Below are 24512 nucleotides of genomic sequence, written 5' to 3' on the forward strand. Positions count from 1 at the left end.
AAACAAGTGTTACTGGAAATATTTAGATGGTGCTTGTTTTCCAAGTCATTGACTCGAACTGTGTATTAACTCATTCCTTTTTCATTCAGTTTCTGTTCTTGGAGGATGTACAGATGGAAGGAAGTGCACTTATGACTCCCACACTTTAAATGGATTTTTAATAAGCAACCATTTTTTTGCACAATCAGCAAACCAAAAATGTCTGTAGAGTACTGCATATGGATAAATGCATATATATATTTATATATATATGTATTTGTGTAGCATCTTGCTTAATTTATTCCTTGCCACCTATGTGCGCTATCCCTGTTGAGTAAGGCTGCAACCAGCTGTGAGACTCTGCTTGTTTTTTATTTATGCCCACTGCCACTGATGGCTGCTGCGCTGAATCAGGCAGAGCACCTCTCATCATTGTGTGTGACAGAGACCCTGGTGCGTGTTACTGCCTTGTAGGGATGCAGTTAAAAGGCTGGATGCTCTTGTTGAGCTGACACAGAGCTATCAGCCTTAACTCCTGTAGGCAGGAGCCAGCTCTCTGAGGCAGAAGGAGAAGGGTTTCATTTCATCTAACGTTACCAGCAGAAGGACAGGTGTCCATCTCAGGATTTTGTTGTGCAGTGTAACTTCTTCGGTAGCTGAGAGAGTGAGGAGAGAGCAAGAGTCAGCCTTGATGGACAAGCAAGCCCACACTCCCTAGAGTGAGGTGAGCTCCTCTGTCTCCCCACTGACTGTGGAGGGAATTAAAATGAGTAGTTTGGACTAAATGCTTAACTTACAAGCAACTGAGGTTAGGTGGGAGAGGTGCAGCCTGAAATCCTATGTTTTTTCTCTCTGGTCATAGTTTAATTAGCCACTGGCAGGTGGACTCGATGGAGTACATGTGTGTTTGATGTCAGAGGCTTTGGAAAGTATTCCATGCTGACAAAATATAATCCCAAGCTATTTAACAAGATTCTGTTAAAGAGAATATAGCAAAATAAGTTCTTTTTATTTCTTGATTTCTAGCTGAGGAAATAACCTTGCTTTTTTCTGATAACCACCTTGCTTTCTGTTTGTCTTACAGATCTATTTTGTAATATTGTTTACTGTATGTGCCAAACATTTTAAACTATTTGCATGGACTTTGTGTGGTGTGCAGTGGATAAATAAATAATCTTTAAATGTTGCTGTGCAGTCTAAATGTATTTGACCTATATGTTGAATACATTTGTGTGTACAGGTGTGTTTGCTCTAAGTGTATGCAATGTATTCTATTTGCTGAATGCACAGTTTTGAGGCAGATGCTCTATAAAACAAATCCTTATATGTGCGGAAAATGTGTTATTCATCCCCCTGAGGCACGTGCTTCCTTGGGAAGAAGACCATGTTCAGCTCTGAGGGCTGCTTCCTAATTGCTCTTCTGTTTAACTTACTTTCTGGTTTGTTTCCCCACCCTCCTATTCTGAACAATCCCCAGCTTATTCCTGACACCACAGCAAGTGCTCAAAGCATTGCCGTTTCCAGAGGGTAAGGAATAACTCCACATCCTTTTACTTCAGCCCCAAGAACTCACATCCCCCTTTTCCCCTGGCCTGTCCCCCAGTGCATATGCCAGCTGGGTTTTTGTGCTGTATAGAAATGCCTCTCCTTTCTGAATATAGGAAGACTATGGAGTCTAGTGGTTAGCTTCTTTTAAACAGCTTTTAAGATGTGTCCCTTTTGTATGAGTTCAAGTGGAACCTGTGTTAATCTGAACTAGAAGATGCTGTTAAGTGAGTTATAGCATAGTTACCTTGAGCCCTGGCTCTTTGGGATGTTCCTTACTGTTTGTCCTCACTGCCAGCCAGGGTTTCACTGATATAGTTGGGGGAATTGCCCCTCCAAGCAGAGAAGAGGAGAAACCAACAGCTCTTGTTGATATAATGCATCTTTTTGAGTACTGCTGGTTACCATCCAGAAATCAGTGCTGTGGGAAACTCTTCTATATATAGAACTATACTGTAGTTGAGGAGAGGTGATGTGTTTTGCGTTAGCATCGTACATTTGTTTAGTCACTTTTAATCAAATAACTTGCTTGTTTTGTGGCAACGCTAAGTATATTTCCTTCTGGCAAAACTAAGGTGCAAACTGTTGAGGATGGAAAAGGAAGAGAGAGACCTAGATATGCACTCTGCTGCTGTGTTGTTCAGTTCCTGCCTGGTGTATTGCTGCCATCTTGTGAGAGTGAATTGAAACAGTTGGTACATATCCAAGCAAAGCCCATCTTTCTACTTAGGACTTCATTTAAATCTTTTATTGGCAACTAAAACTGTTAATGTAAATTGCTCTGTAAATTGTATATATTTGTTAGAGCTTTAGAGGTTCTTTTAAGCTGGATGTGACACTAACTGGAGGTCCTCCAGTTGTCTTATTTGGCAAATTCTGCACTGAAGTGAACTTCCTGAGTTTTTGCTCATATGTTCTGGAGAAATAAAACAAACATACATGCCCTTTGATGGAGTTGGTGTGCAATTAAAAATTCTCATACAACCTTAACGCTAAAGGGCATGAAGGAGGACCATTTAAAGGAATAGCTGTCATTGCCTTAGCTTGAAGGCATGAACGCTGCAGCAATCACTATTAAAGGGACTTGAAAATGGGCAACCCATACTGAGACTGGGGAATCCCCAGGAATTCAGCCAGGCCGATTAATAGTCATTTCTGTACCCTGGAGCTGCTTCTGTATTTTTAACACTTAAGTGACGCTACAGAGCCTGAGACAAGAAGTGGAACAACATAATGTGGAAGACATGTTAGGAAGTTGATTGTTTATAGTATTCCTGACACAGAATACTCCCCTATCATGAAATGCTTAAAAAATTTATTTGGGGATGTAGTCTTTTTTTTTTCTTTTTTTTTTTTCTTTTTTTCTTTTTTTCCAAATTTTCAAGAGATTTGGCATAAGTCTTATGATACCTTCATGATTCTTTTTACCTTCATGATTCTTTTTCCCTGGAAGCATTACAGTATTTTCCTATACGCAGAGCAGAAAATAGTGATGAAATGTAAGATACCACTTTTTATAATAACAGCTGGTAGATATTGGCTCAACAATGACCCTGCTGAACATTAGCAAAGTACAGTCTGATGTTTTTTTTTGGAGCTCAAATGAAGTTGTTGGTGTCTTGAAAAAACATGGGGAAGGGTACATGGCTGAGCTCCAAACTTGGCCTAGTCTGATGTCTCAGCTCAGAAAAAACTTTATTAAATTTGCTGTCTCCCTCTAGAGGTATATACTTGCTTTTGTGTGGGAGATAAGGGGAAATTTGACAGAGATTTTGTGAATATCAGCCTCTTTAATAAGATAAAATTATTCCCTTTTCTCCTTTCTGTATTGCTGATTTATTGTTACAAATATTAACACTGAAGAAATAAGCAGGATACAACCATTAATGCAGAAAATTATATCCACCCTTCTGCATATGTTGAATGACAGTTTCCTAAGTACAAAACTTATGCATGTGTTTGCAGTGATTTCTGTTGGAATCCATCTGTTTCAGACTGACCTTTTGACATTTAAAATGATATTTAGCCTGGCCTTATACAGGCTGCATGTGTATTACTTTTAACCTTACAGGTCTTGTCTCTTTCTCTTCTAGATAGAGGAACGGGCAGAATTTTTGAACAAATCCGCTCAGAAGAGGTAAAACAATAAAACAGATTGTAGATTCAGTTGAAACAACTGTGTTTAATTGGAGGCAATATTAATTTCTTTCTCTCTCTCCTTTTTTTTTTCTTTTCTACTCCCTAAAGTGGTATGAAACCCACCCAAACGACAGCAGTTGTCTCAAAGATTGACAGTAGACTTGAGCAATACACTAGTGCAGTTGTGGTAAGTTAATTCCAGGTCACAGTGACTTTAGTTACTAATGGCTTTGGGGTTTTAATAATCACCTTTTATTTCCCTGTTTAAAAATGTCAATGTTTTGATTTTTTTCCACGAGCTGTTTCTAATGAGACTCCAAAAGCAAAATGCTTGAGGCATGCCTATAACCAACCTCCATATATATATAACTCTAAACACAATCTCAGATTCATGTCTTCCCTTTTGTGCTACAAAATACACTGTCTGCTTTATAAGCCTGGAGTAGCTCTTGAAGGATACAGTCAGCATCTCTTGAGTGGCAGTTGCATCCTCTCTCTCAGCTGAGAGCTGATAATCATCCTGAGCTGATTTGCTCAGGTGAATTAACAGCTTATTTCTGAAAGCAAAGAACTGGGCCTGTGTTGATGACTGCCACTTCAGAATGAAAATCCTGGACAAAGAAAGACACTTTAGTGAATTAGGGAGTTAAGAAATGACAAAGGAAAAAGAGGGGAAAAAACAGAATTCAGCCATAGGTGTTTTTGACAACAGTCAAATATATATGCTTTGAAGCCAGAATTGAGAGCTTTTTCTTTTCATAGTTCAAGAAAAAGTAGTTTTTTGTTTTCTCATTTTTAAACTATTTTTATAAGTCAGTGAGTACAGGCAATGTGAAAGCCACTGGTTAATATAGTAGACATGGATTTGCAAGTGTAATGGCAATAAAATAGTATTAAAAGGGATATTACCTCGATAGCTCATACAGGTTCCTACTCCCTTCAAATCTGTGTTACATAACTGTGTTTTGGAAAGAAAGAATAGACTGAGTTTAGCCTAGTGTTTTTGGTAATCGTACAAGGGACATACTGACAAAGCCAAAAAACAATAAAACAAAACAAAAAATCCCCCCTCCTTAAAAACAAACAAACAAACAAACAAAAAACAGCTAATTTCAAATATATTGCAATTGCTGAAATTTGCCTCTAGAATCCCAAGCTGTGAGGTTAACTTGTCTTGGGCAGATAGAGTAAGTCTGATGCTGGTTGACAGAGCAGCCTTTCTCTCCTGCCTCTGGATAAGGATTTCCATAGCTAATGTCCATGAAAGAGACTTGCTTACAGGATTCAAGTGTTGTGACTTGAAAGAGGACAAAAAAAAGCCTTGGAGCAGTTGTGTGCAGAGCTGTGGTTTTCCAAGAGCTCTAGAAATGTAACAAATACAAAAATCTAAGCAGTTTCCATAGCCTGTCGTATCAAGGGTGCCTGACCAACTGCAAATCAAGAAGGGGAGAGTCTCAATGTCATCTCTTGAGCAGGGTCCCTTCTCTCCATCTGTGCATGATCATTACTAGAACTTAGAGCTACTGCATTCCTCAGCACTTCCCCAGAGCCAAACCACCCTGCAAGTCCAGCTTTTAATGCCAACCACCAACAGGCCTCAATTCTTCTGCAGGGCACCAAGGCTGCAAAACCAGCTAAGCCAGCAGCCTCTGACCTTCCTGTTCCAGCTGAGGGTGTCCGTAATATCAAGAGCATGTGGGAGAAAGGGAACGTTTTTTCATCACCTTCTGGGGGGACAGGAGCACCAAATAAGGTATGTATTTAATTTCACATGGTGATTATAAAGAATTATGGACATTATCTTGCAGTTCATGTTCTTATGAGTAAGCCTGGCTGCTTTCCTTGACATCACTGCTGAAGAATATCACTAAGGATCCTGAAATCCTCAGAAACCCGCAAAATGTCATGGCTGCAGTACTCAGTGTAACGGAAGAATGTAGTGACACACTGTGCTAACTTATGAGACATTCCAGAGTCACATCAGATATCTTAGACAAATACATCTGGCTAATTCAAGCTGGGTACAAAGAAATTCTTTGTGTTGAGAAAGATTCTTTTTAGGGGCAGAGTGGGATTAAACAGACAAGCTACTGATCTATTATAGATCATGGATAGAAGCGTTTGTAAGACGTTTATCTATTCTACATAAATTCTTAAAGCCACATTTCCTTTCTGTAAATTGATGTGATCTGAGGAGGATTTATCATAGCTGAAAAAGCAAGCCATAGATTGAAGAAGGATACTTACAGATAGACAAGAAATTTCGATAATTTGTTCTAAGTTTTTAAAGATTTATTTTAATGATAGAAATTTTAGGCCAGCTAACTCTTCTATTATGTGTTTTGTCATTTTTTTTTGTTTTTGTGTTTTGTTTTTGTTTTTAAAGTAGTTTAACAAAATGAAATTCTAGGCTTACTGGTGCCCCTTCTTCTTTTAGGCTAAAGATTTTTTCTCCTTGGAGTTTGGGGTTATGACAGAAACAGCAGGTTTGTGTCTAAGGTTTATTTGTGGGTTAGCACAAAAATTAAAATGATTCTGTCAGACCACATTTATCATTACTGAAAACTAGAGGGTAGCAGTGTAATTCATAGGGACAATATCTTCTGAGTAGACAGGATAACTCTTAGCTAGGCATAACCTCAGTGAGGACTTCTGTATTAAACTCAGATTTGGCTTTGTTTTTAAATCCAAACCATGAAAAAATATGGCAAAAGCTATTCTGAAAGTCTTCTCATCAGATTTTATTATTTTGTAGGAAACTGCTGGACTGAAAGTTGGTGTCTCCAGTCGTATCAACGAATGGTTAACCAAGACCCCAGAGAGTAACAAATCACCTGCTCCAAAACCTTCTGTAAGTAAACCTGCAACAATCTGGTTGGTTGGTGGCTTGTCTGCTGGGACAGAGGTGGGGATGGCGCTTCCTTAGCCAACTGATGGTCTTTAGAGGAACCTTACTGCCCATCCTCTCTTGGAAGCTCTCAGAGGCCCTCTGCTAATTCTTGGGTAGGCACAGGAACAGGAAATTGTTTTCTGTGGAAGGCTAGGGGTGAGGAACTGAGGCTGTAAGTTTCCAAACTGGAGAATGTTAAGGCACCACTCATGGTGTTAATGATTCACCTTCTTTAGGATTGTATTAAAGAACTGCTTTCCTCTCATATGCTTGAGTAATTTGTTTCTGCCAGTTCACTTGCCCTTTATAAAAGGTGTAGCTTAGCATACAGTTTGTTAATTCATGTGCCTAGTTATCTCAAAGAGAAGCTTGAAATTTGCAATGTTGTCCCTCAAGTCAATATTTACTGGTGGCTACATGGGGATTGTGTCCTCATAGAAATAAATATAAAAAGAAAACAAGTAATTGTGGTAGCTCTAGTTAATTACTAAGTGCTGAAAACTAGCACAGCATCTGCCTCCAGATTTTATCTTTCTTCTAAGTTACATCTTTTAGATAGAGTAAAACTAACCTCTTATTTTCCCTTCAGCCAACTGTTTCTACCTATGTCTTCATTTCCCTCTTTCTCAATAGATTGTTCTTTCTTCTTTCAATATTTCTCCTTGAAGGAACCTGCCCTCCTCCTATTCTTTGCGGGTCTGTTTGCTAAGTTGGTCAGGTAAACCTGTTCGTAATTGACTCTGAAGAATGATATACATCTGTAATGTGTGTTTTTTCCTTTTTTTTTTTTTTTTTTTATATCAGGCTAAATCAAAGGGAGAACAAGATTTTCTTACTTACCAAATAACTCCTTACCCTCAACCCATTCCTACATAATAAAGAATAATTCATAGTTTTCCAGATCAGGCATTCAGACAGTCTACAGCAATTTTACTATCTGCTTAACTCTCTTTTTGAAGCACAGAAGAGGCTTAAAGTCCTAATGATATCTTTGGCTAATCTGTTCTATAATACCACTGTTGGGTGCAAACACCTGTTGCAGAAATTAGACTTCTGTATCTCAATGGGCATTTTTCTATCCCAAGTTATAAATTCTTGCGTGCAGAAAGCTACGTATCTATGCATGGCAAGAGCAAGATTCTAGAAACCATGCAGGACTTTATGAAACGGACGGTATTTATGTCCTAAATTGTTTTAAGAGTCTTTCGCTTAGCATCCACAGGGACAGATGTCAATCCATCTGTCCTTAAAAAGGTGCATTACTACTAGCCTAGCATACTTCTTCTGGATTTGTAGTCCTGCTTTTCTGCAAAGAGAAGATTGAAATTTGTATATGGAGACTTTAAGCAAAATTCAATACACTCCTTTGCAGAGAATATTATTATTACTATTAATATTTTTTGACTTTACCGTACCTGGTTGTTTTTTCCCTGTCAGGTTAGGGATTGGTCCATGTTAAAGTTTTAAAAGGTACTATGGAAATTCAAATAGATATGACCGACTACAGTGTTAAATCCTGAAACCTTTATTTAAGAATGTAGAGGAGGATCTGCTGTATTAAATTCTGACACTGTTTTTTTGTTTGTTTGTTTTTGTTGTTTTTAATTAAATATTTTGATTCTTATCTAACATACCTGAGACCAGCTACCTTTGAATTCCTCCCTAACAGAAATACTATTTCTGAATTCTCTTTTTCCTCAAAAAAAGGAGCTTTTCATTGTATTGTCTAGGATGAATATAATAAATTATAGCCAGTCTGTGTAAAACCAAATAGATGCAGCAGGACTGGATTTTGTGTTAAAGCATGTGTATGTGTGGAATGATTCTGTGATGTGTCATTCTGAATAGCTTTATAATTGATAGACAATGTAATATTTACAACTGGTAGATGCTCCTCAAATTTTCTTATGAGGAAGTCACATTCTAACTTTTCCTCTACCAAGTTAAAATAAATCTGAACTAAAGTTGTTTTTTGTTCTCTGACATTAACTTAAAAATACAGGATTTAAGACCAGGAGATGTATCCGGCAAACGTAATCTCTGGGAGAAGCAGTCAGTTGACAAGCCAGCTGCATCTTCTTCTAAGGTAACACATCAGTGCATTCTTAAAAGATAGTATCTGTGTGTGAAGCTTTTTGCGGAGGGAAGGCACTGTTTGCCTTCATATGGTCAGTCATTTGGAATTAGGTCTCTTCATATCTTGTGTTACTAATATGCCTTTTCATCTGTAAAAGAAAGTGCAACGAGGCACCAAACACCATGGATAGCATGTAACTTTTATTATTCCTATTTGGAAGAAGTTGTGTGTGGAATGCTGTCCTTTGCATGAAGATGACTTTTTTTTTCCCCATATTCAACTTTAATAATGGATTCTTACTTTTTCAAACAGGTAACAGCAGCGGGGAAAAAATCAGAGACTAATGGTAAGTAATTCTAATAATTCACCTGCATATTAAAAAGAAACTTTGGCACATTTTTGTACACACATCACAATTCTCAGTTTTTAAAACTCTACAGATGTTAATGTTGATGCACAAAACCTTCTCTCCTTTGCCTTTCACTTTTCCCAAGCTCCCTTGCAATATCGCCAAAACATCATGCTATTTTGAGAAATAAGCCTGAATCATCTGGCTAGGAGAACTGAGGATGCGCTCTCCAGCAATGTTTGCAAATCATGGTTAGAATGACATTTGTAGCATTTGCTATAGTTGGAGAGCATGATTAAATTGTGTGAGGTCTGAGGGATGGGTTGGTCATTTAACTAATTACAGCACATACCAGGCATCTGGGAAAGGCTTTTTTAAAGGCTGCAGAGCAAGTGGATATGCTTTTCATGAGTGGAGAGGGGAAAACCAAAAAGCCAAAGCTACTGGGGTAGCATTATTTGAGCAGAAATGAAAGACTTCAGTACTGCTGAGAACAAGCATCTCATTTTAAATACTGCCACTGGGTAATGGTGAAGCCTTGTGAAAATTCAGCAGCATTGGTTTTGGAAAATTCACCTGGCTGTTTGAGTCCCACGTGCTCTTGATTACCCAGAGTGGACTGGAGTTCAAAAGCTGTCAGCATCATCATTGCTTTTGCTGAAGCTATGCATTGGTCTTCTCAAGTCAAAGAGTCTTACTACTGTTGTTTTGAAATCACTAGTTCGGGAAACACAACTTAGTTATAAGTCAAGAAGTCATCAAATTCGCCCCCAGCTTGCGTGTGCTTCTTTAGTTTTTGTTTTAATCTAAAACTTACCAAATAAAACCAATTAGAGGAAATATGTGCCTAAGGACCAGTGGAGAAGAATGGAAATTTACCGATCAATTTAATAGCTTTAAGATGTCTTGCAACATCCGTTGATTTTTTTTTTCCCACTAGGAATGAGAGGTTCAAATGTAGAAAACCTGTTTTTTTACAGATTAATATTTGTACACATTTTTTTTCACATTCATATGCAAATCGAGTGCTGTGCTATGCTTGTGGACTTTTTGGGGGATCAGTTTAGAGTCACACAAGATGGAATTGACTTCCTCCTCCTCCTTCTTTCCTTTTTCAAACTGAAGTGTTGGGAGAGGGGTGTTCAGGCTTGCTCAGTGTTAGCACAGCTCCGCTCCCATGGCAGGCATTAGCAGCTGTGCCATCATCACCCGCAGGAGCAGCCCCTGCTGAGTGGTCGAGACACTGCCGAGCCTCTTCTCTGAGGCTGAGTGAGATGAGGGCTTCAGCAGAGGGCTTGCAGGAGAAGGCAGATGGATTTCAGTCTTACTGTGGACGTGGAGTGCGTGTGTCCCGCCCTGTAGCACTTTGCGTGGTAGCCACCCACCCATGGCTTGGGAGAGGGGAGGCAGGGAGAGTGCTGCATGCAGCATCCACTGCCTTTAACGCGGTAAGCTCCTGAGTTGCTTCCCAGGGCTGCTGGAGGTGAGGAAGGTTTCATAGTGAAATCTGGAGGCCACCTCTGATCGAGCCCAATACGCAAGCGCAGCAACATCCAGCTTGTGCCCTACCTTCTTACATGCTGCCTGCTAACCTAGAGTCATGCCCTCTCTATTTTAGAGGTATATTTAGGTTATTTTAAGCCATCTTTAATCTTTCTTTCTCTCAGCAGGTTTGAGACAACTTGAGAAAGAACCGTAGAAGGCTACTAAAGACGCTGGACCAATCAGTTGGGGGAAAAAAAAAAAAAGAAAAGAAAAAGTGCTAAATTGTTCTTTTTATATTTATGTTTATTTACCAAAATGTCTTTTTGCATTATCCCAGTTAAAACCATGTATATTAGCACTGTATTTAATAATCAGTCTAGACATTCATCATAATAGTACTGCCTTTGCACAAGAGCCTTTATTCCTAAAGAAACCCATGCTGTGAAATATATAGACTCCTACTGATAGTCATAACTAACTATATATCTAAACAGTGATTTCAACTGGCATAAGAGGTCAACCCAAAATGCATTTAAAATGGAGTTGCTTAAGAAAGGTGTGCAGTAAACCTATAAAAACAATGGTTACTTTTGGAATACAGAAGTCTTTCTTTCTGCACTTTAGACTAAGGCATGGAAGAAATATCTTTAGTTGACAATGTAATATTTTCTGTAAGTTGCCCATGTCATGAGAAATACTGCATCAATAACTTGTTTTAATTTTTTTTTTGTTTTATACTTTTTTTTTTAAGTTTCAATTTTTCCATTCTAGTTTAAGTTAATACCTAAATTTGGATGATTATGTTAGCTGACAGCGGTACTGATATTTCTTTTTGTTGTTAGTGACTAGTAATTGATTGCAATTTAGAATATATACACACATAGCTTTACAAAGTTTAGCCTAAAGGCACTACTAACGGTAGAATGCTTTAATACGTGCTAGAGTATTATATTTAGTAATAAACATACATAATTAACCAATATCACAGCTTAAAAAAGATAAAGACAAAATCACACACTTTTCTATAGTAAGATTTCTTAATTGCCATTAGAGGTATGGCGAGATAAGTATTAAAAAATTTAAATGTCAATTGCCCAGTAATGGGTAATTAAAAAGAAAGTTATAGTTTTTAAAAGAGGAAAAGGTAATGGTATAGAGGGTCAAAAATAGGTCACTTGTATAAAACGTTGTAGTTTAATTTATATAAAACTACCATAATTAAAAAATAAAATAAAACTAAACACAGTTGGAGCTTGTTTCAAATGACTGTACACAAAATCTTGCCATTCATCAGTGCCGTACACTAGGTCCACCCAAAATGAAGTAAACCTCTATCTTTGTACTGCTTCTTCTTAACTATCTCTCCCGAATATCTTATTTACAGACGTTTTGATTTGTATATAGTAAACACATGGCTATAAGACGTCAGCTTGGTTTGAATTTACATGCCATAGAGTTTAGCATTTACATCCTACAGTGTATGGGTGGCATAAACTGAGCAACTGAAATAGCCCCCCGAGTGCATTGTTAACAGCTTCGTCGTGCATCAAAACTACCAGGCTCTCCCTTTCCACCGCTTCCATCTCTTACAGCATCTGACTTCTTCCTAGAGAGAGGAAAGTTATATTTTAACCCAAAGATGAGCTCCCCTGCTTGGCCAAAACATCTTGTTTACATATAGGGATGCACATAGTTGTCTGTAAGGGGTGAAACTGTGCCTGACATTGTCTATGCATTGTCATGTTTTTTGTTTGGGGTTTTGTAAACACTCTTTTGAGTCTTTCAAATACATTTGATAGCTGCAATAAAAATGATTCATTCAAACAATGTATTCTGAAACTGCATCCACAATAAATGGAATATTTCCATCAGCAGCCCCCTGTTTGTTAATGACTAGGAATGAACCAGTTGTTGTGACTAGGATAGGAATCACGCTAAGGCTGTGTGAAATAAGGAGTTACTGCCATGAAGCTTGAAGGCTGTCTTTCTTGATGCACTATCCTACACCAGATAGCTAAACCCTAAAATCGGCAGCTTTAACCTATGGATTCTCAAGAAAAAAAAAAATAATATATATATATATATATATATATCTTAATTGTCATGCTTGTCAGTACAGGACAGGAGCTGGGCATCATCTGGATGTCAGCATGCCCAGCAAAGTCAGTTCTAACCTAGTGTCATGATTGTCTGCTCTCCTGCTTTGCAAAACTTTTTCAGTAAGAGCCATTAATGTTGTTTCTTCTGCTTACCTTGGTGAGAGGCAGCTCAGTGGGGAAGTGCTTCCAAGCTTGGGTGGTCACAGGGACCAAGCCTGGGGAGCTGCTGGCATCCCATTGTCCTCCTACCCCCTTCTTTTCTGCTATAAGGCAGCACAGCCCATACTGCTGTGCTCTACTCAGGTCACCGTCCTTTGAAAGAGGTCTCCCAGGCTGCTGCCAGCTCTGCAGGGGGCAACGGGAAGGCCACAGCAAGCAGCTTTCTCAGCTGCTGGGGAAGAAATAATTGGATGCTTTCTTACTTAATCTGGAAAGAGCTTGTATGCTTAAAAGTGTACTTGTTCTCCTTCCTCATACTGACCATATTGATATGTTTCTCTCCAAGTTTTAGTGAGTGAGGCGTTTTTCTTGTTGCTCTGAATGTTTCTTCTGCTCCTGGTTATTATCGTTTTATGAGACCATGAAAGTGTGCTGGGCACAATTGGTTTTACTTTTAGGCAATACTGACGTGGGTCATTGCCAGATTGTCCCCCTGTACTGGTGGCTCCTCCTGGTGGCATTTGCTACAGACTCTGACCCAGCAGCACCAGGCATTTTGATGCCACTAAAGAGGTGACAAATGGTCAGACAATATGAGGTTGGTGCTTTAGTTTCTGATCATGATTAAGCCAAATCTTGTCTGGATATGTTATTTCCTGAATGCTGCCAGCAGAGTTGCAAAAAAAACAAATTTTTTGTTTGAGATTTCCAGAACAACTTGTTCTGCTTTTCTAGATAGCCCCTATGTTCAGCTGGATGCATTTTCTTTTAGGTTATCACTGCATATGTTGCTGTCTTCACTTTTTCACTTCTCATTGTACAAGAAATCACTTTCTAGTTGTTCAGAGGGAGGGCAGTTTTACTCTTTAGCTTCTAGGTGGGCTTTATGCATGTTTAATGCATAAGCCCCAAATTAGTTTCTTTCCCAGTGTTGTCCTTGTACAGAAAGCATAGGAGCCCATTCCTACCTGTATGAAAATTCAAAAACCAAACTTCAGGCATGTTTTTAAATAATTAGTCACATCAAACAATGTAAGCATTACAGTGACAAAGTTTTGTTGTTATTCAAACTTTATTTTTTGTTTTCTTGCTATTCATATAAAATTTTAAAGCATTAATGATTCACACCATAAAAATCACAACTATGTAAAAAGCAAAGTAATTAAAGACAGTGTTCTCCAACAGCCACTCATAAACCAGTAAGACTTACTGCACTGAAAACAACATTAAAAAAATCTAGTTACTTACAAGATTTTTTTTATTTATTAAACATGTCTTTAATTAGGGAAGACAAGGAAAAACAGAAATGAGACATTGTCTTTTTTTTTTAAACTATTAATCAAGAACAGATTTCTGGTAACCCTCTCAACAAAAGACCCATCCCCATTGATGCATTCTTTCACCAGCTAGTGGTCTCCTCCTAAAAAAGGAGGACAAGTAACCACTTTTAATGATCACCAAGTACAAAAGAAGAAATCAGGACTCAGATACAGAGAACATCTTCTAATCTGGAAGGAGATACACGGAGGTCTCGCAGAAACCACTGGTGTTAATATTCTGCTTTGAATGGGTAGTCCTTATGATTGACAGCCCTGCAAAGAGAAATAACTTGTTTTTATAGGTGTCATAGCAAGCATCTTCAGCAGCATTTCCCTAGTGCAGTGGCCCTCCCATCATGCCAACATACTCAAAGTTTTGCAGCTGACAGCTGTCATGAATTTGAACAAATGCTTGTGAACAAGCACATACAACACCAAGATGCTGAAGGGAAGGCCCTGAATGACTCCCTCCTGATGTCAGTTCCAGGACATGTCTCATTACCCGGGGTCCAAGGTTTAAGATGAGAGCTCTCTCTAGTTTTGGTCAGGTATGTTTTCAAGATACAGGGGGTAAAAATACAGACATAGATAGGCCTAGTGGATAATAAGGATAATGAGGAACATACTGGGCTACTGGAACTGCCCTCCAGTTCCTGTTAAAGCTGAGGATGACATCCATCTCTTTCTCAGACAGCTCAAAGTCAAACACCTAACAGAAGAGGGAAAAAAAAAAGGAAAGAAAAGGCTCTTTTTAGTTAGGTTTATAAGTAGTGAGACACTAAGTGTGCTTCCAGCATGTATTATGACTCAAGGTAAGAACACACTGCATCCACACTAGTGGTAGTTAAGAAGTCCTCTTATTTCTCAGCCAGATGTCAATTTACCAATTAGTCCTTTTCTCTCTGAGGTGCTGTTCATAGCAGTGTCTCAGTTGCAGGTACTTGAATGCAAACTCCACTTCTGTTTGTGTTGTAATGCACCGACAGAGAACATAGGTGCTAAGGGCTGATTACTCAATGTGTAAGGACTTCCTGGGTACCAACTGCAAATTATTGTCTCGCAGCTGATGTCATCCAAGAATTGTTGCTAGTGATTAAGAGAAATTACTCCAAATTATAGTGGCATGAACTGAAAGTAACAGAACAACCATCTAAGATACCACGTCTTCAAAGCAAGCATCCAGCTGACTCTCCCTGCCAAGGGAAACCACAGCCTCGAAATGAGACAAACTGCTAATGAGTCTGGTGTTTGCAGTTTGTTCCTTTATGCCCCAAAGCAGGGTTCACTAAGCGTCTCCCAGAGGGGAAACCCCAAACTGGCATTCCACTTCCAGTGTTGTAGATCTTCAACCACCCTGGTGTAAAACATTTCTATATTGGCAATAACAAGATGCTTTTCCCCACAGAAAAAGTTGTGGCAGGTAGTACTGAGCTCTGATCTGTACATCTCTGTGCTCCCCTTCCAATGACTCTTGGGTGCTGCCTGGAAACATAGAGGGGATAAGGGTGTGGATGCCTATGTCATGTAAATAGGTGGCAGCAGTCCCAGTGGAAACTTCACCTTTATGTTTTCCTTAATGCGCTGCACTTTGTCAGACTTGGGAATGACAGCCACATTCCTTTGGATGTTAAACCGGATCAGGACCTAAATAAGGACAAGGAGGATTATGAACATAGGGGTGCGAAAAAAATCTTCAAATGCATTTTGTACATTTTCTCTCTCTTTTTTTTTTTTTTTTTTTTTCATTCACAAGCCCATTCCTCTTTCTACAACCACATTCACTCTTTGGAAAACTACAAGACTGCACAGAGGAGTTTTGATGTTCCAGCATTTGCTGGCAGTCTACTGAAAAACTATCAGTTGTTTCTACATATTGGCTTCTCAATGATTTTTTTATTTTGTTTTCATTTGGGGGGGAGGGGGGGAACAATGATGCTTCTGGCTTGTATTACATGGGTGCTCAAACCAAATGAGCACAATTGTTTGGGGCTCATAGGTAAGTACCTCACCTAAGTTAAGCTTTCTGAAGTCTTTAAATGGAAAACAAAGGAGATTTCTGAAGTTTTTCCCCTCAGAGGACTGTTGAGTACATTGTCTGCCTGCTCTGCTCATCTTAAAATACGGCTATGGTTTACTGCCTGTGAACATGTGGATTTGTTTGAAATGCAATTCCTGTCCACTATGGGCAAGATCTCTTTTGTGGGTCTAGCAAACCATAGAGAAAAACATTTCACCTTGACAATCAAGCAGCTTTCAAAGACTCTGTGAAGATGAGCAAACAGCAAGCAATCAAATAGCTCTGCAATCAAATAGCTCTGCAAATTACTTCTGCTTCTCTGAAGAGTAACTTAGCTGGAGAAAGGAATAATGTGTTGGTTTGATGATTTCTAAGTAAATCTCAGAGGAAAGGGATTCTCAGAGAGTGAGCACTTCTTCCTAGGAGCAGAAGAAATCTCCCTAGGAAGGGGGACACTTGAGGTAAGCTCATACCCATACCAATCAGCTCCTTCAAGCTCAATACTCAACATGAATTACCAGGTGTTTTCTAAGAGACGTGAATGCTGTTAAGAACAGGGGCAGTATGAAGAGTCAAGTGCAGTTCAACCCCATTGTACTGTATCCTTAGAGAAGGCAGCATCCGCAAAGACTGGTCATCAACTCCTACAAATGTCTGAGAAGGAGAAAGTTTTCTCTGACATCCCCACTTACCTGGGCAGGGGTTTTATTATATCTAGCTGCAATCTCTTTAATCTTAGGATCCTCCAGCAGCAGGGGTTCCCCTGGCTTGGCCCTAATGAAAGCAAAAGCCAGGTATTAGCTACCATATTGATGGTAGAAAGATATTAGCTTTCCTGCAGGAAGAAAGTCTGCAACAAAGCAAGAGCATTTCTCTCATTGTAGCTGCACTATTTACATACTCTGCCACAAAGATTCAAGTTGCAAATTCAGTCATCTTTGTAGAGAAGGGCTGCTGTGCTTTCTTACCATGGCCGGTTTGGAGAACCCAGGGGACTGTATGCTGTCACAGCAATCCCTTTGGATTGGCAGTACTTGATCAGCTTCTCCTGGGTCAGGTATGGATGGCATTCAATCTGCAAACACAGAAACCTGGTGGTTGGCATGAAGGCAGACTGCATTGGGCTCCAGAGTACAATATTTGAATTCCTCTTGGGTCACAGACAATGTGAAGAAAAGGTTCCTGGGATCATGATTAAAATCTATCTTTTAAAAATGTTATTAACATTATTAATGTCACAGCAATATCTAGAAGCTTAACACTGATAATAAGTCTCCCTCATGCCACAAACTACAGAAACATGGTGAGCAATAAATAGGAAGACTGAAAGTGCAGGATCTGTGGCAACAATTGGGAAATCAGTCTTCCTGGACTAGTCAAGAGAGCACGACTGCATCCTTCAGAGGGGCTGCTCAGAATACCCAGAGTCTGGTTTCTTCTCCGAGGCACCCAACCTCAGGGAGTCTCCCTGATTCCCAAAGAAGGTGAGGGAGATGAGCTTCCCCAGCTTAGCCCTTCTGGACATCCTCCCCATCCCTCCCCTGAGGAGATGGTATGTGAATAGACAAAGAAGCCTGGGTCCTGGTTGCTGCTTTGCTGCAGGCTCCCTGACCTTCAGAAAAAGTTGCTTCAATCTGTGCTTTGGCTGCTGAAATCCCTACTCAAATACACAGTCAGGATCTTGCTTCTTCTTCCTTACAGAAGAGGCATGATATAAAGTTTAATAATATTTTACATGTGTATAAATTTTCCTGTTTTCCTCAGTGTGAAGCCAGTGCTTTAAAAATAATGCATTTGTGAAGTGCTGCTTTTTTTTTTTTTCCAGAGAAAAGACTTTTGAATTCCATGTTAAGTTACTTCATTTAAGTTATTTAAATACAGTAAGATGACATAAAAATGAATGCAGTATGTGTTATTACAGCTGGGAAACACTGCTGAGGGTTTAGTCACCCTGGGTATTGGACTGTAACAGCAGCATGACAATGACCTAGTTTAAGGTCTCTATCAGATCAGGGCTATAGTAAATCCCTAACCTTGACTGAGTGCTACAGCTATATAATCGCTGTTTCTAGTTTAGAACTGTTTCAGGCAGAAGGGCTGTGCAAAATGAGAAGAGTTACGGTTGCAGGTGAAGAATCAAAAGGAAAGAGTCAGAATCTGTTTTCCCAAAAATAACCTGAGCCAGGCTGAACAAGTCTTTTACATGCAACCAAACACATGCACACAAATAGAAGATGCTGATAATTACACTGCTGCCTCAATTATGACAGTTACAAAACTGCCCCAAGACATTATAAAGCTACCGAGTTTCAAGCCACAGCACTCAGAATGTCTTGCAAGCAGATCTTTGGACAAGATTTCCTTAACTGGATGGCAATGGGAACCTGCATGGGGATGCTGCTCAATTTACCCTAAGTACGGCCACACATCTGTGTCTGTCTACGCTGCGTAATATGGCTCCATGCACATATCCAGCTGTTTCAAAGTGCTATAGCTTTGTTACCAGGCACAGTGACATTAAGTCCATGTACAGAAGTTTATTCAGACCTGAGCTAGGTTAGGCAACCCCTGCCATGACAGCACGTGGCATAGGCATATCCATGGAGAAGCAAACTGGAGTCACAGCCTGAAGCTCTTTAAAGTGTTGAAGTTGGTGCAGCATTTAATGTGGGGGTACTTGGGTCTGTCCCCACCATAACACCCTAGCCCTAAATAAAATCCTCCCAAGTCCTACTTCACCCTTCTGCCAAGTGTGGCCTCTGCACATGCCAGCAGCCCCAAGCCCAGCAGTGCAGCAGCACAGGCAGCATAGTGCCTCTGCTGGACCCAGTATGGGGATTTCCCTAGATGTTCCCAAGCTGGCAGAGACAAGCATTCAACACCCCCAGCCAAGTGCAAAGAAGATGCCTATAAAAGAAAGTCTGAAGGTCCTGGTGCCCCTGCTGTCCTGTGTTTAATTCATTAATGAGCAGTGAGAACTTTTTTTTTTTTTAAATGTTTGCTTCAATCCTCCTTTTTCTAATGAAGTTTGGTAAAGTGGTTTCTTTCGTGTTGAAAATTAAATAAATCCAGTGAATTTGTTAGAGCATTTCTGTACATCCCCAGGCCTGTGCAGTAGCTTTCAGTGGGGATTTTTCTGGTTATCCCAGAGCTGGAAGAAGTGGGCATGAGGCAGCTTGGGCTGTGACATCCAGGTCCAAGTGGTTCTTGGGAGCGTGTAAGGGGAAGTGTAGCAGAGGTCCTATATAAGATATATCACTGTTTTCTGATGTCCAAGAATCTTCCATTCTCATCTGTTTCATATTATTGTGATATGAATAAGCCAAACTGTTATTTTTTTTGTATGGTATTATTCTCAAATCTCCACAGCATTATACACACACAAGTCTACAAAAAAAAAAAAAAAAAAAAGCTTTCTGTTAAGATCCTTTTCAGCTATAAGTAGCTCAAATATATTTAGGAATATTCCACGATTAGCTGACGTAAGTGGAAATAAAAGTCTTACCTGGTTATTTACAGGCTTGTACTTTAGTCCTGGCTTGTTCAAGATTCTTTCAATCTGCTCATGGTTAAAGTTGGAAACTCCAATGGATTTTACCATGCCACAGTCCACCAGCTCTTCCATGGCCTAATGAATGAGGACAACAAATGCATATTTATGAGGTGGTATTAACTGTCATGAACACTATTTTATTTCATTAAAGCTAGTGACAAACCAATAAACATCCCACAGTAGATTAAATGACAGTATGTTTGATTTTAAAAGTATATATCTTTACACCTTGTATTATCTGTGTGCTTTATGTCCCATTGCAGATGGGAAAGTAGCATAAAAAGGGTAGGCCAACCCTTTTGTAACAGGATGCAAATCTTTTGGTTAGGCTTTTCTGGGAGTCATTTTACCAGAGCTGAAAAAGCAAGGGAGATCCTTGTCCTAAGCCAGCACACTACCTGAGTTGGCAGAATGCAGTAGGGAAAGACGTTAGCCTAAACCCAGTTATCTCAGCATACTTTCTTGTGACTGTAATTGCTACTGTAGAGAAAACCATGTATTTGCAGAGCTGCAGCATCACAGTGGTGCAGGTAGCAGGAGCAGACCCTGAGTCCCCTCAGTCCACAAGGAAAGGAGGATTGAAGGGCGGCCTGAGATGCTGATGCCCAGTGCTGAAAAGTGTGAGAATTCCTCATCTGTATGGAACTCCCAGTAAATTAACAGCCACGCCTGCATTAATCCATGGTTCAGTTCTATCATTGTGCATATTCAAATATTGTTTTAGGCACAGCACCCACAGCACTCATGGGTTTGTCCTCTTTATTCATAGAGCAGACATACCCCTTTTGCTCCTGAAAAGCAGAGGAAGCAGCAGCTCTTTCTGGTCATGAAATGTAATTTTGTGCAACTACTCTCTGAACCCAAACCCATCCCTTAATTTCATTGTGCATGCACATTTCTAGTGCTGACACATGCACAAAAGACAAAACATTAACATACCTCCCATGTGTCCATAAAATCTGTATCACTAGGGATTGCCATACCCTTGTCATCTGTAGGCATCAGATCTTCACCAGCCTGTTATTTCAAGGCAGAAATCACAGGGACTTAAAAGTTGCATCTCCTACTGTATACTAGAATTTCTGACTGGGAATTACAGATAGTAAGTTAGTAGTTTGTTTAAACACATCACATAACTAAAAATTATTCATGTTCCTCAGTACTCTCTTGGACAAGGGCCATACTTCTACAAGTCAATCATTGCATATAAAGAGATGGGGATTAGTAGTAAATATTTGAGTAATTTAGGCAGGTCTGGAGAGAAGGGAACAGACACTCCCATACTTTCATTCCAGAGTTTTTGTTTGTTTTACACTGGTGCAGGCTGGTGGGGGGGGGAGGGGAGGGGGAAGAAGCAAGTTCTTTCTGTACTGTTTCATTTCTCACAGTTGGTTACTCCAGATCAAGCCCACATCTCCAAAAGATGATATGATCACACCAGTCTGGCCCAGCACAAGGCCATGATCCCAAACTCCATCATCCATTCGTTACACTTTCCCTGAAGACCCAGGGGGTTCATTAGCAATGCTCATAACCACAGCTATCTCAATCTAACACGCATGGAAAGCCAGACACACACCCTAAAACATACTACTGCCTAGTAACTGACCTAATGCTGGCTACTGCCAGGTTCAGGGAAGAGCCAAAGCAACCACAGCATATCCTAGATGTGTAATGAAGATGGGCGCAGCATAGATGAGAGAACACACCATGTTTCTACCCAGGTAAGGAGTAAAGGGGAATGTAAAGAAGAACTACCTTAAATCCCATAGGGAAATGTATCAGGTAGAGGTCGAGGTAGTCCAGTTGCAGTGCAGCAAGGCTCCGTTTGCACCCTTCCTTTACCATGGACTTCTCATGAAATGTGTTCCACAACTGTGGGAAGAAACCAAGCTCAGCTGTGACTCTGCAGCTCCCATTGTCCAGACCAGAGACAAGGATGCTAATATTTCAATAGTTAATGTAGGACAAATATACCACAGATAAAGGAATTAGTAGTGAAGGTGGAAAAGCAGTATTCTTATTCATGAAAAGAGATTCTCTGAACCAAATGTAAATCTCTGCCAGGTATACAGCAATATTTTTATTGTTACAGATTATTTATGTATATCTTTTTTTTTTTTTTTAAAGACTAAATTTCAAGTCTTGAGCACCCCATAACTACCCTCTTTCTGTCCTTTTTATCTGACTACTTGGCCACTGTGAGGACCATTCTGAATTTTACTTCATTATTTTTGAAATGAAAATTCAATTGCTTAGGTAGAGGAACTCGCAAGTATTATTCAAATTAAAAACTATTCTTTAAGTAAAAATAAGAGTATGTGAAAGAGCTTTGTTCTGCTCAATATTTTCTGTAAAACCCCAATTATAAGTTTTTTAGTTGACACGTTCTCTCTTTTTGGTAACGAGCACTGCTGAGACAAGTGGATAAGATGAGGGAATGGAGTACATACACAGAAAATACTTGAGACTTAATTCCCATAGTTTAATTTCTATTCTCTTTTAGGATTACTTTTTCTACATGACACCATTTTCAATGTCTTGCACATCAGTAAGTAGCACAGCATCTTTGAATTCAGACATCTGATTTGTCTGTTCTTCCTGTTCTTCCTGATCCTTTTAGAGTGCACACATATGAACCTTCAGTAAATGCAATGAAATTATTAGTTTAGCAACAACCATATTATATTTTCGAAGTTTTCAACAGTTCCTAGTAAGGTTCAGTCCAAACTGCAAACAAAGAATCGAATTTATAGTCTGCAACAAGGTAATCATGAAAGGAGTATCAGAGAAGGGAATAGGTCCTTAGGGTACTTTAAGGATGAAACAAGGGTTTCTCTGCAAGAAAAGGCAAATGCACCAGCATTCCTGCATCCTCATACCTTAGTGACAATAAAGAGATCTTCCCGCTTCACAGCTCCCTCCTTGATCTTCTGCTGGACTGCATTCCCTATTTCATGTTCATTCTGGTAGAAATAGGCACAGTCAAGGTGCCGGTAGCCTGCATCAATAGCATGCTTCACCACCTCTTCCACCTTTCCTGGAGAAGCCTGAAAGCAGACAACCAAACTATGAGCTCTTCCACCGCCTTCTGCCAGCACTCGCTGCTGTGACAGCTCCACCAAGTCTCCCCTTCCAGCAGCTGCTGGAGTCTCCTTGTCACCTGTATTTAAATCAAAATTTAACTTATCATTTTTGTAGGGAAAGGACTGCAGTCCTGGGACTGGAGCAGAAAGTAGTTAGTTTCTGTGGGACGTTTGGACACTATCCTTTCTAGCAGAGTAACACGCAGTATCACTTCCCACTTGCACTACCCAAGCAGTTTTGCCACTTTACTTTCCCTGAACCCTTCCCAAGGAAGCAGGTTGGTGGCACAGGGCTCCCATCAAGTGACCCCCATCTCACGGGGGTGAGCTGCAAGTGCCAGGGGGCGAGGAAGCCTTTTGCAATCTACTTTATTCTTTTGCTCCCCCTTTTATTTTCCCCTCTTCCTCCTGTTATACTTGTTGCCTTCTTCCTTTGCTCCCTCCCTTCCAGCTGCCCGGTTATACAAGCGCTGCAAGCAGACACCGAGACCAACCCACGGACACCCTCCGCAGCAGCCCCCCGCATCCCGATTTTTTTCCCAGAGGAACCATGGCCCCCGCCCCGGTACCTGCCAGGTGCCCAGCCCCAGGATGGGCATCTTCATCTTGTTGCTCAGCTCCACGCAGGGGCTTGCCATAGTGTCGGTGGCGGACTCCTCAGGCTGCCCGCAGGCATTTTAACGCTGTCCTGGCCCGGCCTCTGCCTCCGCCTCCCTCCCCGCCTCCCCGGGCTCTCGCAGGGCGCTGTCAAGGCTTTGGTTGGCTGCTGAGGGTCTTTTAATTTATTCGTTCAGTTTACATTGAGCAAGGCAGACGAAAAAAGGCTGATTTAACAATGAACTCAGCACTTAGCACGCTGTCCCTGGAAGGCCTTCGTGTAGGGATGAAATGTTTTCAGAGCGCTGACAACTGAAGGCTGTGGGAAGCTCTGTGCCACCAGTACGCCTCACAAATCAAGGGGCAGGGGGCTTGGAGGGCTGGGCTGTGCAGCTGGGAGCCAGATCCAGGCAGGATTTACTTCACGCGAGGAAGCTGAGGGGCTTCAGGTTGGGAAGCCGAGGTGAAATCCAGGCCACCAAACATGCGGGAGGGTTGCCCGGGGCAGGAAGAGTGGTTCAGGTTGGGCCTCGCTTGTGTGGTGCCAGCTTTATGTTTCCTGCGCTGTGTTTGTCACGGCGGTACCTGACTGCCTTTCAACAGGTGCCACCAGTGCTGACCGTTTCCAAGAATAATGCAGTTTATTTATGTACAATAATACGGGTTTGGAGACCTGATGTTAAGCATCAAAGCATTGGTCCAAATTTGCAGTGGGTTTTATCTCCCTAGGTCTACAGGAGGCCCCTGCCTCTTGTACTGTAAGGGCTTTCAGCACCTAATTTAACCATAATGTTATCTCATTTCTCAAAACAGACTTTCTGATCACCTTTGAAACTGCATGCATTTTTTCTGTGTCTTCTAAACACTCCCAGCCACAATTCTACACTATGGATTCAATTTCTCCCCCTTTCACATGTGTTTCTACTCAGAGCATATTAACACTGTTGGAGTACTGTGTCCAGTTCTGGGCTCCCTGGTAAAAAAAGACAGGGATCTCCTGGAAAGAGTCCAGTGGAGGGCCATAAAGATGATACGGGGCCTGGAGCATCTTCCCTATGAGGAAAGGCTGAGAGACCTGGGTCTGTTCAGCCTGGAGAAAAGAAGACTGAGAGGGGATCTCATCAATGTTTATAAATACCTGAAGTGTGGGAGACAGAGGGATTTGGCCAACCTCTTTTCAGTGGTTTGTGGGGACAGGACAAGGGGTAACGGCCACAA

At 40.5% G+C, this 24512-nt stretch overlaps 2 protein-coding genes across 14 annotated transcripts in view; one reads left to right on the plus strand and one right to left on the minus strand.

The window, feature by feature from the left end:
- CALD1 (caldesmon 1) overlaps positions 1 to 12338 on the plus strand; it is a 194010-nt gene extending 181672 nt beyond the window's left edge. For 11 of the 13 annotated variants that reach the window (XM_048057960.2, XM_048058079.2, XM_048057778.2 and 8 more), the window contains 7 exons: positions 3618 to 3661; positions 3772 to 3850; positions 5276 to 5416; positions 6419 to 6514; positions 8556 to 8639; positions 8943 to 8976; positions 10647 to 12338. In XM_048057960.2, coding sequence (XP_047913917.2) covers positions 3618 to 3661; positions 3772 to 3850; positions 5276 to 5416; positions 6419 to 6514; positions 8556 to 8639; positions 8943 to 8976; positions 10647 to 10678 — 510 coding nt within the window. In that variant the 3' untranslated portion in view covers positions 10679 to 12338. The remainder of the gene's footprint in view (positions 1 to 3617; positions 3662 to 3771; positions 3851 to 5275; positions 5417 to 6418; positions 6515 to 8555; positions 8640 to 8942; positions 8977 to 10646) is intronic. The other 2 variants (XM_048058133.2, XM_048058366.2) reach the window with 1 other exon arrangement.
- A 1355-nt stretch (positions 12339 to 13693) lies between these two features.
- On the minus strand, positions 13694 to 23779 carry LOC106030914 (aldo-keto reductase family 1 member B10-like). The gene is made up of 10 exons (XM_013172956.3): positions 23267 to 23779; positions 22494 to 22661; positions 21370 to 21486; positions 20551 to 20628; positions 19564 to 19686; positions 17027 to 17133; positions 16751 to 16832; positions 15602 to 15685; positions 14668 to 14750; positions 13694 to 14314 (listed from the first exon to the last, which is right to left on the minus strand). The coding sequence occupies exons 1-10, from the start codon at positions 23333 to 23335 to the stop codon at positions 14272 to 14274; spliced, it is 954 nt and encodes a 317-aa protein (XP_013028410.3). The 5' UTR covers positions 23336 to 23779; the 3' UTR covers positions 13694 to 14271.
- Between the last annotated feature and the right edge of the window lie 733 nt (positions 23780 to 24512).

Source organism: Anser cygnoides, chromosome 1 (assembly GCF_040182565.1).
Source record: "Anser cygnoides isolate HZ-2024a breed goose chromosome 1, Taihu_goose_T2T_genome, whole genome shotgun sequence".
Taxonomy (NCBI): domain Eukaryota; kingdom Metazoa; phylum Chordata; class Aves; order Anseriformes; family Anatidae; genus Anser; species Anser cygnoides.